Here is an 18,636-nt window from a genome sequence, read left to right as displayed (position 1 = left end):
AGGGAGGAGGGGGTGGGGGGCACCCGACGGTTTTGCTTTTTTAACTGCAACACCTCAAAAAATTATTAGAATTAAAAACCATGTTCAGTTCTTTGTTTATTACTTTTTTTAAAAATCAATATAATCACATCAGAAAAAATGTTTTTTTTTCTGATTCTGTGGACATTTATGTATATAAAATAAATTGAGAAATATAAATTTTTATTTTTTCTATCTCTATTATATTACCGTATGTTTGTCATATGCTTTTCGCTCTTCCACGAGCCTCGACCAACATGTATAAAATAAAATAAAATAAAAAAACATCCACTTCCCATAAAGAAAATATGCAGGAAACATTTTGTGGATATTTTTACAGTAAATTATGATAAATTATTGAAGTAATCAACACCATGCAGTTACATTAATGTGAATTACAAGAAACCACAATAAAAGTTGCAAATTAGTGAGGATGTGAAATTAGTTTTTACAGCTTTGTTGTGTTGCTTGAAAGTCTATGGGTGGGTTCAAAATGGCACCAAGGAAGCAACTTTCAATAGAATAGCATGTGAAGATCCAAAAGTCTGTGAGTCTAACAAGTCTAACCATATGCAAGAAGATCCAAAGTCTAACAAATCCAAAGTCTGTGAGAAAAAGGGCACACTATGAAGAAAATAGCAGAAAAGCTGAAGATCTCCTGCAATGGTGTGAGGTCCACTTTGCAACACCTGAAATAAACTGGGTCAGTACAAGACTGAAAAAAAAGTCAGGAAGACCCAGAAGAACCTCCCCAAGGCAAGACAAGCACTTGATGTTGCTCATCTTATACGATAGAAGATGAAATGAGAGCAGGTCTAAACATTAACATCTCTCCAGCACTGTGCGCAGAAGGCTTATTGCAGGAGGTCTCCATAGCAGAGTTGTAGCAAACAAACCACTGCTGAGAGCACCGAATGAGGACAAAAGACTTAAATTTGCAAGGTAACTCCAAGATTTGGTTATTGCACAATGGAATTGGGTACTCTGGTCTGAGGAATCAAAGTTTGACCTTTTTGGATCTGAGACACCAGTTCATACACTGAATACCCTCAGAATGTTACAACATGCAAAGTTTGCAGCCTCCTATTAAATACATGGGAGGCTCTGTGACTGTCTAGGGTTTTATGTCAGCTTTTGCTGGAGGAAAACCTGTGAAAACCAATAGGACGCGCTAACAAAAGAGAAGTACAAGCAGATACTGCAGCACCATGCAGTTCCTAATAGAAATTGTTTAATTGGAAGAGGATTCATTCATCTTCCAGCAACATCATGATCCAAAACGCACTTCCAATATCGTAAAACAGTATTTGGAGAACAACATTACAGTTGGTGTGTTCCAAGTGTTGGGATGGCCGTCGCAGAGTCCAGACATGAGTCCAAACATGAGTCCCATGGATGCCAATATGGGATTACCAGGAAACAGAGAAGAACAAGAGGAACACAACTAACTTTACAGAACTGTGGAATGTACTATGGAATATTTGGAACAATATTCCTGTAAGTGCTTCAGTCGTATATAGGAAACGTAGGTAAATGAATGATGGCACTCAAGAAAGCAAAGGGTGAACGCAAAAAGTAATGACTGATACGATAAAATGACACTTATTATTATTTACTTTAGCAATTTGTTTCATTTATATTTACAAAGGCTGTTAATTTGCAAAAAATACGCATGTACGACTCATCACTGATAATTTCATGACTTTTCCCTAAAGTGTGAACATCTGGAAAAAGAAAAAAAAAGCCTAACTTTTGCACACTACTCTATGTATTCAGCTGTTGGGCCTTCCAATCGCCACATTGAATCTTGTCAAAACAATTGGAGACTGTTATTGCATCCATCTGATAAGAATACCCATTGTTCAAAATCGTTTTTGTTCCTGCAAAGGTTTTCTGCCAGTGGCACAAAGCCATACTGCCCTTTCAGCTTCAGGTCATGATCGAATGACAGCTGAAGATAGGTAGTCTGTTGTGGGGGTGAAGTAATAATGCAGATAACACCACAGCCTCTCTTGCCAGGGGAGATAGAACACAGCCATAATGGCCATTCAAGCTTGTATTTACATTATCTGGAGGTCACACATTTTGAAGTTTATGCTCACTCACCTTTTTCCCATTTCACATTGGCTTAAAAGGTCTTCTCACACTGTTTTACTCAACTCAGATTTTTTGGGGTTTCCTTCATATCCAAAATGTATTACTATCAACTATTGCTCTCTGGAACTTTGTTCTGACAATATTTGTAATTGCACGCTTGTGAGTTGACAGCTGCGCTTGTATTATAGGTTGGAGGGTCATAAACATCCTGTCCACACAACCAGCGGTACGGGACCACAATCGGATTTTGGTTGGCAGAGTTAGCTTGCTGGGTGGACTTTAATGTGCTGTCTGAGGGATATACATTGTTCTTTCTCTGTCTTCCTCCATCTCACACACACACAGAGGTGCACCCAGACTGCGATACAGCCCGCTGTGAGCTGCAGCTACGCCCATTCTGCCCAGAGGATTCTATGCAGCGCGTTGGCCACATCCCACCTGGCGAGTGCTGCCCACTACCTTCACGGTGTGAGTGTGACCCATCACGCTGTGAACAGACCGTTTGCCTGCCGGGGCAGGCCCGGATTCTATTATATGCAGCCTTTGACCAACCAGGACACTGTTGCGATCAGTACACCTGTGTGACAGGTGGGTTTGTGCTTTATCTGCTCACCATACCAACATCGAGTCTTGGCCATTAGCACATTGTTGTTTCACCTTGTATTTGCTTTTTTTTTAGTGCCTCATTTAACCAACCATCCTCTTGTGTTGTCAGCCAACTGCACTCCCATTGCATTCATGAACTGTCACTGCATCAATCTTGCTCAGCCCCTCTCACCGTACCACCCAAAACCAACCCAAAAACCACATGATTCCTTCTACACCAATCCATTTTAACCGTAGAATAACATCTTTGCGGTTTCTTAAGTCTGCAACCTCATTAACCCCTCATTGTCAAGCTGATTTTCTGTTAAAAGATTGATGAACTTTGTCCTGAGCAGTTGGAAAACGAACCTCCTATCCTATGTAGGTTTATTGGTCCAGAATGCAATATTTAAAAGTGTGAACAACTATCCGTTTTTGTTTTAACAATTTACAGTATCCATGCCCATCCTCTAACAAGTGTGATTTTGTTCTAAGTTACACGGGGCAAAGGTTATGGCATTACTCCATTATCAGTGATGATTGTTGATTTTTCTTCAACTTTCTTTTTACAGTTTACTGTGACTTAACAAGTTTTGGTTTATGATGTGTTAGTGTTTATTATTCATTTTCATCACTTTTAAGTCGTTTTTCTCAAAAGTGACGTTGTGCAGAGACAGGCATCATGCAGGCTTTACTGTGCAAAGTGGCCTTTTCCTGTATTTGGTTTTCTTGTTATCCTTCCTCTTGTAGAAACCTTCGTGCCTCTCCCCCCACAGTTGCGTGGAAAATTCTTGCCTGACAGACCTTTAGTCTGTAAAACCAAACAAATAAACAAAACTGGAATGGTTGTTCTCGTAGATCGTCAATGGCAGGTATTTTCATTGAAATATGTAGTAACACTTTTCAAAAAAAAAAAAAAACACTTTACGCATAATATTTCTTTCACATCTAGAAATAGGTGTTTCTGAAACTGGCTTTGAACACATCATAGCACTTTAAGGTGAGGGACTTGGAGTTATTTGTGGGAGAATGTTTCGCATAAAATGACGTGTTCATAGACTTGCAACATGGTGCATCAAAACTTGTAATCCATCTTTCCATCGACCATCGGGCTTGCCCTGCGCCGTCTCTTGGTATTGCTCAACGTTGCTTGGTGACTCTAAAAACTTGTGTGAAAGTTGTCTCCCACTGCTGTAACCAATTTGGTGTTTTTCGCTGGCACCAGGCATAGTTTTGCCACTCGGGTGGTCATGTTTTCTAACGGAGGAAGGCCACCCAAATTTTTGCTTGTTGCGTTTACTTGGTGAAAGCTGTCTTTTTGCAAACTAATCCAGGACCTTGGAAGTGGCCAATATGCCGCATAAAATCTGTACTTTCCAGCCTATTTCAACATCGCGCAGTAACGCATGATTCAAGAGGCAACATTTATATTCTGCGTGACATCACTGATAACTTATTTCAGACAAACATATACAGTCTTGTTCAGCTTCAAGCTTTAGGTCAGCAATCAGCTTTAAGCTTATAGGTTTAGGTCAGCAATCAAATCGAGTCTTTCTTTTTGTCTTTTGTTTTTGTCTCTTTCACTTTCTTTTTGTAACTTCCTTATCCTTCCTTCCGCATTTCTTCTTAATATCCTTTTGTTGAACTATTGTATTACATTACTTGGACATGGAAGTCAAAATATGGAGCTTTTTAGAGCGACTGAAGATAGATTGGAATGGCATTCTATAATAGCCAACCTCCGGATCAGAGACGGCACCTGATGATGATTACATTGTCGAAGGGCAGAAGTTCAGCTGAAGCACTTCCCTAAGCCCTAAATCAATTTTCAACCATTTTATTAAGTTGCCAAAGTTGATGTACAAGGCCAAAATCCTTTTTTTTTTTTTTGCTATCCAGATAACATTGCTCACCTATTGTTTGTTTGTTTTTTAGAAAAAAAAAATGGCAAACATAACCGAACATTTTGTTGAACACTTTCGGCATTTCTTAACGAAACTACAACGGCACTCGGTGGAGTGCACATCTCTGCCAGGCTGAACAATTTACATTTTGTCTCCCACTGATAGGCTGGATCTGGATTTGGACCTGAACCAAAATCTAATCGGCTTGTTCTCATCACCGAACCAACTTATCCAGCTAGTTTTGTCATAACTCGTCCACAACTTTTTGAGATCTGTTATATATCGTTTTTAGCCCTATCAGTCAATGGTGAAGAATCACTTTTAAAATTATTCAATCTGCATCCAGATTCGGATCTTCACTAAAATCTCGTTGGTTCTTGTCACACACCCAACCTGTCCACCAAATTTCGTCCAAATCTGTCCAAAACTTTTTGAGATATCCTGTTCACAGACAAACAGACAGACAGGGATGAAAACATAACCTCTGTCCACATTCGATGGCGAAGGTAATGATAGCAAAGTAGTAGTTGACAAAAACATGTGGACTATCCATAACTGAACATAAGCAAACATCCCACAAGCTTCTTTCTCGACTCGTTATGCCTTTCCTTAATTCCGTTCATCTACTTGAGAACTCACTTTCACTCGTAACGCACAGGTTTCTTGGGCCTTGTATTACACGAGCAAATTTTGAACTAGTTCTGCTTCTCGAGGCATTCGACAGTCTTCAGTCATTTGGGTTGCAGTTGCTGCTTTTTTTACTTGATAAAATGTGACTTAACACACGAATAGTGCTTATTGTGGTATCTCTCCTATCGCCCTTCAACCACTGTCCCGTCTGCCAGCATTAGTTGGTGGATGTTAAAGATCTCATGGTGTCATTCGTGGAGAGTAAGCAAGGTATCACTGACACCCTGGCCAAATTCCAAATTCCCACCCCATCCTACACAGGGACACCATCAGTGGCACAGTCGCGCCGCCAGTAAATGATGCAACCCAGGAGCAACGTGCTGCATTCAAAATTATATGAAACCTTCAACCGCCTCTCTCACAAGCACCACACTATTAGCATCGAGTCACAAAGGTGTTGTTGTTGGTCTGAAACTGAAAATGCTTGTATCCTCTGGCCTAATAAAGGTCGTGATGGTGGTCAGCAGTAGTAGTAATATAGGTCAGCAGTAGCTAATTTAATCTTTTGTAATACCATTTACCCACTCGTCGTTTATTATTTGAGCCAAGGTCTGTGTTTTAGCACTATACTGATCTTTTTATTTCTCTTCACAAATCATTCCATAATTTCCAGGTTACCTTCAAAAACTTTCCGATTGCTATTCAAATCTTGCAGAAACAAATAAATAAATATAATTGGAAAACGAGGCACCTGCTTCATTCGTTCCTTGGCATCTGTACTCTTTTTCTCACCATAGAGCGCCGGTCATTATCGAGGAAAACATATATTCAGCCAATTTCAAAGTTGAAGAAGACATTAAGATGGTGAAATGACTCAGTACTTGACATTTATTTCAGGAGAAGAGAGTGGACACGGCAATTGCAGCCTGGCAGATTGTCCAAAAGTGCACACCACAAGCTGCCCTCCTGATAGCATCATCGCATTGACTAGCTCCAAGGAGGACCATTGCTGCCCACATGCTCCGAAGTGAGTCCTTGACATCTCTAACGGGCAGTGCATTTTAGGTGTGAACGCACATTTTAGGTACGAGTGTGTATTGGAGTGCATTTTGGGTACGAGTGTTTGTCAGGTTGCAAATTTTGGGCGCAAATGTGTTGCTGTGTGCATTTTAGGTGCGAGTGCGTCAGCATATGCACAAAGCCAAGTTGCGGCGTTTCGATGGTTCCTCGTTTGTTGCAATCTGGCAATGGAACACCAGGACACTGTTGTGACATCTATGAGTGCGTCAACGGTAAGAAACATTCACCAAACTTGTTGTAAAATAATAGTATTAATTATTTTAAAGGCAATCGTGGCATAGTCTTGTTGGTTTGCATGTAACTGTGAGAAGTACGAGTAATGTTGTAATAAATTACCCACACCATTGTAACATCTTCCCCCAGTCTAATTAGAGGTGTAGAAAATGGTGCTTTCTGTACGGTACGGCCTACCCACCACTCTGATTTCAGGAGCTCTGAGTCGCACAATGGTTTCCTTGACAACCTTCAAAGAGTCCTGAGATAATAAAGCAATAAAGTATGTCCCAAAACTCAAGGTTCTTTGATCGATTGATGTCCACCCAGCAGTCGGGCAGAGTCCAAACTCGAGTTTATTTAAAGGATTAAAAACTCAAGCTTTACACTAACACCCTGGCACTGTACACAGCAAAACAAATGGTGCTTATACATACGTGCTTTGACACGTATATCCGGCTCACAACAATTCCCAAAGTCCCCTCCTCGAGAAAGTACTCGTCAATATGAGACGGAGCCAGAAAATTATTGATACCTTGAGATTACAGTCAAGGTATCTGGGCTCAACAAACCACACATAATGATATGTAATAAACAATTTGTTTCACATTAAATCACAAGTATAAAATTGTGAACATTGCAATGAACACAGTTCAACGCCTAACAGTCAATTGTAAAGAAGTAAAATGATTTCTGTTAATGCTTTTCTTTATTTTTCTTTTTCTTACTGAAAATTGTTTTTTTTAAGGACTGAGACTATAAAGCATGTCCGTGTATCTTAAAAGGTTGTGTAGAGACTAGAGGTGTGATCTTTCTGGGTTTAACATTTGTCGCTTAACGACGACAAGATGAACTCTTCCAAAAGCCACCATGAAATTTATTTCATCGCCTCACTAGGCCCCAATTTGTCCCTCGGTCATTGAAATAATCTGCTGCATTCCAGAGACACGTACAACATGTGCCTTTAATGGGATGGAATACATGGATGGGGAGTTGTACCGACTTGATGTGTGCCGATACTGTCGCTGCCGGGGTGGCATCAGCTTCTGCTTCTCGGCGCAATGCGGGCGCCTTACATGTGCGCATCATTATGTGCCTGACGGAGAGTGCTGTCCCGTGTGTGAAGGTACACCTATGCAGTGCACACCTCATACTCTCTTTGAATCCACGCCGTGCTTGTTGGCATTTTGCTCACTGAATTATATAGCACTTCTAACACAGCAGGCTTGAAGGACGATCCCTGTGTGCCAGCAGAAGAATGTTAGGCAACTTGCAGTGCTTTGACTGTCATCACCGCAAGTTGGTGAATGTGGTGGGAATAGGCCTGGCACCTTTCCAGTCATGCTTGCTGTTTGCACAATAGGAAACTGCTGCTTTCTTTTTTTGTTATCCCTCGTATTGCATGCAGACCTGTGCTGAGCCCCATTGTGAATGGACAGAGATTAGGCATGTCAGAAATTTTTGTCGTCTTTTTTTATTTTATTTTTGTGGCTGTCCTGATTTGAAGACTGGGAGGATTGTTTTTCACGTAAATGTAGTCGAAAGGTTTGCAAGAATTTCGATCGAGCTCGAATAGATTTCATGGTCAGATGAGAAAAGTTTTTGTTTTTTCTTTCTTCTAAAGCTACATTTGTTGCCTGAAATGAAAAAAACATGATCAATAGCAGATTGGCGGTATCATGTAAACGTGTGAAAGATACCATGGGGTCTTGCAATCCACCAGCAAATGCAAGCAGGTGCGATACCCAGCTTAATGCCCTTCCAATGGACAGCACAGTCATTGATGCAACGACTTGCCTGTAAAGCACCAGGTTTACAGTCTATTGTTCTGATCAGGAATGAAACCCCGAAAAGATGGTTCAAAGGTAAGTGGTTCAAAACCTCTGAGTTTATTTTGCCAACCCTCATATTCCAAAATAATACAAGAACCTCTTACGGCTGGCTCTCTTTGCTCTCATATTGGATGAATAATGTCCACTTGCTGCTTTCTCTGCCTTAATCACAGATTATGTGAATACTTTCCTGTTTTCATTGCCTTGCTCCATTATTATAAAGGTTTCGCTTTTAGGCTTCGGAAGGCTCTTGATTCTTTGCAATAATTTGTGTGACTTGAGAAGTTTTCAAACACAATTAATTGAGATGCATCTCGGGGAGGGCTCTGAGTGACAGCTCATTAACAGTTGCTGGCTCTCAGTGCACAACTTTGTTACACCAAGAATCTGGAAATTGCTGCCAAGCACTAAACTACGTGAGATAGGGCATGCATCCTGAAAAATAAACTGGCAACAGAAGACAAAAGCAAACAATAAAGCAATTAAAAAAAAGTTTTGAAACCAGAGGGAGCAGACTTAACAGCAGGGTGTCGTCAGTGGTCATGATGGTATTGCTTTTGGAGTACATTTACACATACTATAAGTGCAGAGTGATGGGGGTGAGAGGTTGAGAAAAGCAAGAAGAGTAGGAATAAAGGATGAAACTACAACGGCACTCGGTAGAGCGCATACCTCCACCAGGCTGAACAGTTTACGTTTTGTATCCCACCGATAGGCCAGATCTGAATCTGGACCTTAACCAAAATCTAATCAGCTTGTTCTTGTCGCCTAACCAACTCATCCACCTTGTTTTGTCAGAATCCGTCGATAACTTTTTGAAATCTCGTATTTTATATCATTTTTGGCCCCATCTCTCAACGGTGACTAATCACATAAAATTATTGCATCCGGATATTCACCAACATCTAATAATTTAGTCCTTGTCACACACCCAACCTGTCCACCAAATTTCGTCTGAATCCGCCAATATATTTTTTAGATATCCTGAAAACATAATCTCCGTCCACCTTAGCTGACAGAGGAAATTTATATATATATATATATATGGAAAATTGGTTTAGTAAAAGGGGGGGGGGGAAGATTGGGGATTTGTTCAAACTTTTGCTATCTGACCTCGGTTTGCAATAACCAGAACATTCACAAACTATTTTTGGAGAGATGCTTGTGACTCACATGTGAGACTTCAAGGGATGTGGGAGAATTGTTGATATTATGAAACAGCTAGACCAGCCGTGCGTTTGTGACAAGGCGCAGACTTGTTTCCAAATTTTATGTGTTGCATAATAAAGTGGAAGCACAATGTGTCGTGAGAATTTTTTCTTTTTAAAATTCTCATTCACCTGTATGGAAGAGTAAAATTTTCCTGCGTCAGAAATTATCAATGTTACACCTGTACCCTGTGGTAGTTTAATGTGGCTGGATTGTAAAGCTGGAGTACCAACCGAAGTTTAGCACCTCCAAGTTAGTGTCTCACTCGACATAACCATGTGGTCATGGGAATTACTGTGAAGCTGTAAATTATATATATATTTTTTAATTTATGGCTCTGGTTTAATTTCCAAGTGCATTGGTAGTTTATGTTAGTGTGAATTGATCAATTATTTACTGGTGACATCATATCATATATCAAGTCCATGGGATTTGGACAGATTTTCTTGTTATACAGTTAGATGAAATAAGGACAAAGCAGAGAAAAACAAAACAAAACATTGAAGTATGCATATATATATATATATATATATATATATATATATATATATATATATATATATATATATATATATATATATATATATCATTTACAACTATAGATTTTATTTTTTTTCATATAATTTCACGTTTGTCACAAACTTCTCTATGAGGCCACTTTACATTGTGAAAGCGATAACCACAAACTGCAGTGATTAGTAATTATCTTTTTCTTTTAGGACAGATAGAGCCAAAAAACCATTAGGAGATAGAGCCAAAAACTATATGTGAGCAGTGAGCACAATATCTCAAAAAGTTATCGACGGATTCAGATAACTTGACAACTTTAATGTGACAGATTCGTTGATTTGATTTCGGTGAATATCCGGATACTATAATTTCTTGTTTTTTTGAAGTGATTCTTCATAATTGAGTGATAGGGCCAAAAAGTACTTTATATCATGATATTTCAAAAGGTTTTGGATGAGATGGGAAGTTGCCAAGAACAAACCGATTCAATTTTGGTTCAGGTCTGGATCCAGATCTGGCTTATCAGTGGGATACAAAATGTAAACTGTTCAGCCTAGTGGAGGTGTGTGCTCTCACGAGTGCTGTTCTTGTTTAGGCTGTGATCTAAAGCATGCAGTGGAGCTTGTACATCTATCACATGTGGGACAAAAACGCCCAGTCAATATCGGTGCATGTCCGCATGAACTGCAAGTACGCACTAGACTATGTATTGCATATGCGATTCGAACCTTGTTTCCCGGCATCATGAGCCATCATTTCAAATGGTAACACCAACCAGGCAAATGGTAACACCAACCAGGCCACCCCTAAGTCTGTTTTGCGGTCTGTTGACATCATGTGACGAACCGAGTGTTGAAAATATGCATGTCATTATTCTTGAGTGGAGCATTTGTAAAACTATATTGTTTCATTTGTGGGCGACTCGAAGAATTTATGGTTTAGACGTTGGAACAGCCGAGTTTTTCAATCTGGAGTGCAGAAAGAGTGGTGCAGTGCTCATGAATACGCAGATAGTTTATACTTGATCAATAAACCATGTACTCAAGCAAGTTTGCGACATATTTATCAACCAGGAATATTATTATTTGTAAATACGGGTGGCAGATGGGTCACTAAAGAATAAAATCAATGGACTTCCCCAAAATATGAGTTGAGAACACTTTACTGGCCATACCACATGTTTCTCACGGTGCTGAACTTCCACTTTCTCAACTCTTCTTCTTTTTGGGGGGTTGGGGGGAGGTGAGGGGGGGGGAATTCATCGTCGACATTTATGGCCTGTTGTAATTGCAATTGTTCAAATTTTCATCAACTTTGCTGATTGTTTTAATTATGCCTTGGTGCAGAACTTGTATGACTTTTGTTTTTTTAATATTCTGTTGACGATGCGAGTGGCAAGGCCATATGGATCCGAGCTGAGCCACAGTTGCAGCAACATTGATCCTCCAGTCACACATTAATAGAACAATGTGGCGCCCACCTGTTGGACCCGAGGTTGAATGCTGATGATTTTGCTTTTCTAGACGAGCTCTTTCCGGTGAGTAACCCTGCCGGCTGCTTCGCCAAGGGCCATATCCGTGCCCACGGTGACCGATGGCGTGAGGACGACTGCACGTTCTGTCAGTGTGCAGATGGGGAGCATCACTGCACCGCGACTGCATGTGGACAAAGTTGCCTGCACCCGGTGCATGTCCCGGGGGAGTGCTGCCCCGTTTGTGAGGGTATGTGTTCACCGCATGGCCATGCTTACCAGGAATGCCGCTCTCCATCTCACGTGAACCCCTTTCCTGGCCCGTAAAAGATTCCACGCAAGATTCACAATAATCCTGTTGTGGCAACCACGCTTTTTGTTGGAGCAAATAGTTTGTTTGGAGCCTCGCCAGAATAAATGCCAAAAATATCTGTCACAGTTACTCTATCTCGCATTGATGGAATTGTGATTCCTATCTCAGGTTCTTTATGACATTTATATATTATATTGTAGTCTACATTTACAGCAGAAATGCACGAACTGTCACCTCATGACCTAGACCACCACTACTAGTTGTTTTATTCACATCGAGCACTCCCTAATTACTAAATTTGATAGGATGCTTTGAACACCCAACTCTGGGATGCTAGTCTAGTGTCTTCACCATGAAGGCGTGACGTTGGCCTCATGGTGAGGATGCTAGATTAGCATCCCAGAGGTTATGAGTTAAATCCAGCTGAAGGCACCATTAATTAATTATTTAAAATTATACTCTTCTGGAAACAGAGCTAGTTTCACAAGAAGTACCACATCTCAATGTGATTGTCAATTCAAAAAAATATATATATATTGGGGGATGGGTAATGTGCCCACGCAACAGCTTGTGAGATGCCAGTCCAGGCAGGTGGTCTACACTTCATGCCCTAAGTGTAGCCTGTGGTCTTTTGTCCTTTTGATACTGTCACAAAGACTGGCCTGCAGATGGGTGCCAATCATTGTTTGCTTGTATTGTGCAAGGGCATCTTTAATTGCAACATACAGTCATGTTAGCTGGGTCTTCCATGGAGGACTGTGAATCGCCTGGGTCTTCTAAGGAGAACCCATGACAGGCCTCCAATTTGAAAGCTTATGCAGTAACAGTGTCAAAGTAAACGAGGCGCGTCGTACCCTCAATGTGTCTGTGCATGCCACAAAAGGCCAAAAGAGTGCAAATGTTCTCGTTGGAATTGCTGTAATTTTTTTTCCATCTTACGTATACAGCAGACTTTTGTGACGCATGCTCAATAAGCAGATGAACTAGTGTGTTCAGGTGAACAGCGATTGTTGCCACGTCGTGTGTTCAAAGTCCACTCCTCCTCAAAAATCACCTGCATCATGCACATTACTTTTGAGAGCGGCTCCTTGTGATTAAGTTACATTGAGTTTATGTGTAAATGTCAAGGTCAGGGAATGTTGGCATTGCTGCAAATATGTTGGTGGCACAACATGTATCTGATAGTTCAACCTGACCTAGTAGCCTTTGCCAAAAGAGGCCTTTGGTAATTATATGATGGTGTTTGAGGGAACCGGTGATTATGCATGAACAACAAAAAAGAAGAATGAGGTTTCTACCCCTCCCCCACACACCAGCCCCTTTCCCCTCCCTGCACTCTCTCCTCCTCTCCTCTTCCTCTCCCCATTCCTTTCCACTCCCTTTCCAACACCTCTCCTCAGCCCTTTCAATTATTTTTTTCTTAACCCTTATCCAAGTCCTCAAATCCCCCGTACATATTTTCACGATACTTCATTCTCCTGTCCATTCTGTTGCTATTTATTGTTCTGTCTATGTCTTGTTTGTCCATGCTCTTTGTACACCTGTTCCTCTCCATCATTATTGACCTTTCAGCCTCTTTTCCATCCCACTATTCCACAAGCCTTGATATCACAACTAAAAAAAAGATGTGAAGCAAGCTGGACAAGAGATAGCCTGTGACACATTCAATAAAATCAACCTGTGGTTCCTACATTAAGATGTATAAATGTATATGTGGTACATCAGGTATCCTTCGAGTTTTACGACAACGTATGTACTCTATTCAGGGGAAGAGAGGGGGTGGTGGGGTGTTGTTCAGAGTATCTTTCAAAAGTTTGTTGCTTATGCTTTACTCTGGAGGTCATCTTGATCTGGATATACTGATTGTGCCACAGAGCCGACGTTCATCACAATCCGTCCACCAGTGTGTCCACCGCTCAACCACTGCTCGCTCGACGACTCCCGGTGCAAGTTCGGTTTCCGCCTGGACCGCGATGGCTGCCGTCTCTGTCAATGCAAGACCAGTATGGAACTTTTAACCTCTCAGATGACACCTAATCTTTGATGTTTTATCATTTATTATTTTTGCATCATTTCAAACACAAGCTACACACCAGGGTGGCTCTTCAAAACATTGAAGGATTGCATCACACCAACACTGTTGTCACCATTTACACTGCATGGGCTGACCGCGAATGTCGAATGTCAATCAAACGACAGCAACCATCTGAGCAATTGATTGGAGGGAACTGCTTTACTTGCCCATTGAGCCTATACAATGTAAATGGTAAAGAAAATTTTTTATAGTACTTACATGTATATACACCTGTGAAAGCTCAGTTTCCAAATCAACAGTGCTTTCATCACTTACGTCCTCTCTCTTTTGCTGGTATCCCTCCACTACAGAAGCAGAACATTGTGGAGGACGTATGGCTGGTTGTTCACTGACATGTCCCCACGGGTTGATTCGAGATGAGCTTGGGTGTGAGATATGCCAATGCAGGCTACGCCCTAAAAAGTGCCGGCTACTGGTCTGCAGCAAACACTGCCCCCATGGCTATGTGTAAGTAAAGATTGCCTCTGCTGCCAAGTAGCACCAGTGCTGAGAATAACAAAATATTAAAAAACTATTTTTACTCCATGTTCAACTGGAAAATGTGCAATGCATGTCTCCTACTCCCAAGGGCAGTTTATTGTTTTCATGTTTCAGTCGCCTTGTTCTGAAATTATTACCCCGTCCGTCCCCCACGCAGCGGGAGGTGTGTGTGTGTGTGTGTGTGTGTGTGTGTGTGTGTGTGTGTGTGTGTGTGTGTGTGTGTGTGTGTGTGTGTGTGTGTGTGTGTGTGTGTGTGTGTGTGTGTGTGTGTGTGTGTGTGTGTGTGCGTGTGTGTGCTTTAGTATGAGAATATGGACACAATTAAAAATATGGCCCATGGGCCCTGGCCAGTTCCGACGTCATCTATATTGGGTATATTCATTAACATTCATTGTTTTTATTCCGGCCCAAATGAACTTCATACTCATTAAGACTCATTATCTTTCCTCCTGGACAAATATTTGGAAAAAAAAACGCTCAGGCAAGCTGGAGACATTGTTCCATAGAACCATTATGCCAAACCAGAAGCAAAAACTATGAATATTCTTCGAGTTTTAGGACTTTGAAGATTAATTGATTAAACTAATTAACTAAGTCAATTGGTAGCAAATCTGAAATTTTATTGTGGGAGGTTCTGCGGCATATCCCCAAGTATCATCCCTCCGAGTTTCAAGTCATTCTGACCACAGGTTGCAGAATAATGATTGAAAGATTGATTGTGGACAGACGGACGGACGGACGGACGGACGGACGGACGGATGGATGGATCGAGGACATGGACCCCCATTTTATAAGTCACATCCTTCGGAACTGACTAAAAATTGGGTTAAAATGTGAAGGGGCTAAAGTCGTAGTGACTTTTTTTTAGCACTTTTTCACCCTGCTGCAGCGTGTCAAGCGTGAGACACCTGTTTTTATGCCTCCGCACCAAGGGTGCCGGAAGCATTATGTTTCTGGGTTGTCCATCCATCCGTCCGTATTTTCGTTTACGCGATAACTCAAGAAGCAAATTGTAGAATTTCATCAAACTTGGTAAAAAGGTAAAGTAAGACAGGGCAATTAAGTGATTAGATTTTGGGCCAGATGTGATAAAGGTCAAGGGTCAAAGGTCAAGGTCAAACTCTGAAATTTTACTCTTTACGCCCTAACTCAAGAAATATTGGACATAATTTCATCAAACTTGGTACAAAGGTAAAGTTAGACAGGGCAATTAACTGATTAGATTTTGGGCCAGATACGATAAAGGTCAAGGGTCAAATATGTCAATACTCAAGTGTTTGTGCGGGAGGGCGGAGGCTTACCCGTCGACTGCGCGCAGTCGAATTACTCTAGTTTTAAAATAGCTTCATTGTTTTTTTAAATTTATTTACCATTGAGCCTCAGTGTGTCTTTTCAGGCAATAACATTTTTACCAATTGAGCTTTTGTCATCAACTCTTCAGCAAACCTTTATTATGACAATATGGAGAACACGGATAAATAAAATGTGCATTTTGGTTTCTTTTCTTTAACTGTCGTTTTCGTCAAGTTTAATTCGAGTACAAAGCGAATGCGGTTGGGCTTTGCATTTTGAGATACTTTCTAGTTGTTATTTTAATGCCAGCTCAAATGCTGCACTCTTTACACTAGGAAAAACCGTCATGGCTGCAATGTGTGCCGCTGCGCTAAGTGCAAGGAATCACCCTGTGACAAGTTCTGCCTCTATGGTTTCCAGCATAGCAACAAGGGATGCCGCCTGTGCAAGTGCAAAGGTGAGGTCGAGGCCGTCATATCTACGTATTTGTGCTAGTCTCAGCCACGAGTGTTTCAAGGTGATTTTGTCTTGCCCGATGATGCCTTAAAGGGTTCGTGCAACCCTCGAGACTTTTATCATTAACGAATTCGGTACTGTTTCTCTAAAACTCAATTGAAAAACTTACAAGCACCCGCTCCCTCGGGGAGCCATCAAGGGGGTCATGTTGCTATATTTATGCCTATTTTACTGCAAGGGGTCCCAGGATTACACACCCAAAAAATGGTTGCGATCGGTTCAGCCATTTTTGTGGTACCTGGGAACAGACAGACAGACGGACAGATGGTGAATTATAGTAAGATGAATTTTATTTTCCTGATACCCAGTTTTGATGAAATCCAACCCTTTTTTTTAACCTGTGATCCCAACATCATGAACTGTGATCATTTGGGAATGCCATATATTGCCAACCTAAATTCACGATGACATACAGTGTATACATTTGAGTCAGCAAGATAGCTAGGTTGACGGTGTCACTCAAACCATATTGGCAGTGACAACATTAATGCTCCCCACGTTGTCTCTCAAAAAGAGAAGGCCATCATGTGTCAGGAGCCTAGGTAAGTTGGAGTTACCGCTATAATTAGCATTACGTGCATGTATATGGTGCAGGCATAATTGGACAAATGACGTTTTATGATTCTAATGTGTGCCTTACTTTTGTTGGTGACGGTATGGAATGGAGTTTTGAATACTTGTCTCTTTTTTTTGTTTTAAAATTACTATTATTTTTAAACTTTGGTGCCCTACCTTCCCCCCAGCTGCTCCGGAGCTTCTCGCAACAGTGCTGCCACCCACAGGGTCAAGCTGGTGCGTGTCGATGGACGGTCAGCGGTTTGCAAATGGCGAATCGTGGCACGATGGCTGTCGCCACTGCTTATGTCAAGGCGGACGTGAAATGTGCTCGTTGATTGCCTGCCCAATCCTCCCCTGTTTGGCTCCGAAACTCCAACCTGGACATTGTTGTCCCTCCTGCCCTGGTCAGACATCATATCAGTTTGTCACTTTATCTTTAGAAGTTGCTTTCTTTTGTTTTGTTTTTTTTTATGTCTAATAGCTGCTTGTTCTGTCTATTTTTTTAAAACTTTTGTTTTGGATGGTGTGTTCAAAACGAGTGCACTGCGGTCTTCTCAAAGGCCAGAGCCTGAATAATGGGAAATTCCTGAGCAAATTGCCATGAGGACTTTCACAATTACACAGGCATCATAAAAGGCATTTTGTGTTACTGCCAACTCTTTATTCATTTATTATTTTCGGCCGCACTTCTTACTTCTCCACACTCTCCCTCCATCTACGCTGTTAATATGCAGAGTTCAACAGAACTCGATGTGTTTTATCAAACGGGAATAATTGTGGGATAAAAACCCGTTTTCCTCGAGCTTCGTGATGTTCGAATTGAGCCGTATCTGAGCGACTCCATCAAAGCGGAAGTTGGAGAAAAATATGTGGTGACCAGCCGAGAATCACAACATCGTCTTCATTTTGGGTTCACTTGAATGGCACATCATTATTTTGTAAGTCTATGTTTCGAACACCAAGGAGGGATTGCTCACTTCATGGTGCGCAGGTGAACAAGGCATGTGTAACAAAGGCAAGCATTGAAAGACCAACTTTACCCACGCTGGCAAGCACTACCAAAACGTTTTCATACAGGCTGGTCGTGGCCTGCATGGGCTTGGCTACCAGACAGTGGGTCTTTTCATGCACAGAGGATTTGGAGAAAGGCAGCTAATCTGAAAAGACTTTGTCAAATCGTCACTCGAGTCGCGTCAAGTCGGGGCCCACGAGGAATTCCAGCCCCATGTGGACCCTTCATGAAAAGAAGTGTCAAAGCCTAAGCTTAGCAGTGAGGGGTCCATCTTGCTGATTGGTCAGATTCGACCTTGATTTAGCATTACGGTGAGTTGGTCAGATTCAAACCTAAGGAGAAATGTGTCCTCCAAACAAGCATGTCCCGAAATGAACAATTCAGCCGTCAGTTTCAACGACAAACGTGAATGACTGAGTCTGATTTGGAGAAGTCAGAGAAGTGCTTCCCTCCTCGCCTTCCCAATGCGCCGCAACCCTCTGCGTAAGGCATTCGCGTGCACTACAATACTGCCCCACAGTAACCGTGTTTTTGATTGTTGAGCCATTGTAAACCCTTTGGTGTCCTTTGGTTCACCCTGCATTGCATGCCAGCTCTCGGCTTCTCAGCCACGAGCCATGAAAGCCTCACCCCATGGCCGTCCCCAAAGTCTTTTGTGTCCACTTCACCGTCTCCCACCCAAAGACGTTACTTTGGTCCACTCGCTCGTTGTTTGGCTGACAGGCTGCACTTTTCCATCTCGAAAAGCTGATAAATTTTGCTTCTCTTGACCTCGTACATAGTGTGTGCGATTGGTGAAAAGATTCGCAGGTTAAATTTT

General features: G+C 41.5%; 1 protein-coding gene across 3 annotated transcripts in view; it reads left to right on the top strand.

Annotated features, from left to right (window-relative positions):
* Positions 1 to 18,636, top strand: part of CRIM1 (cysteine rich transmembrane BMP regulator 1) — a 43,800-nt gene that overhangs the window by 11,015 nt on the left and 14,149 nt on the right. For all 3 annotated transcript variants that reach the window (XM_085862545.1, XM_085862537.1, XM_085862527.1), the window contains exons 2-10: positions 2,461 to 2,703; positions 6,132 to 6,261; positions 6,408 to 6,526; positions 7,471 to 7,653; positions 11,602 to 11,799; positions 13,737 to 13,865; positions 14,248 to 14,404; positions 16,066 to 16,187; positions 16,990 to 17,208. In XM_085862545.1, the coding sequence (XP_085718671.1) occupies positions 2,461 to 2,703; positions 6,132 to 6,261; positions 6,408 to 6,526; positions 7,471 to 7,653; positions 11,602 to 11,799; positions 13,737 to 13,865; positions 14,248 to 14,404; positions 16,066 to 16,187; positions 16,990 to 17,208 (1,500 nt within the window). The remainder of the gene's footprint in view (positions 1 to 2,460; positions 2,704 to 6,131; positions 6,262 to 6,407; positions 6,527 to 7,470; positions 7,654 to 11,601; positions 11,800 to 13,736; positions 13,866 to 14,247; positions 14,405 to 16,065; positions 16,188 to 16,989; positions 17,209 to 18,636) is intronic.

Source organism: Eptatretus burgeri, chromosome 2 (assembly GCF_056783735.1).
Source record: "Eptatretus burgeri isolate ZD-2024b chromosome 2, Ebu_testis_v1, whole genome shotgun sequence".
In the NCBI taxonomy this organism is placed as follows: Eukaryota; Metazoa; Chordata; class Myxini; order Myxiniformes; family Myxinidae; genus Eptatretus; species Eptatretus burgeri.
This window is presented reverse-complemented; position numbering and strand designations above follow the sequence as displayed.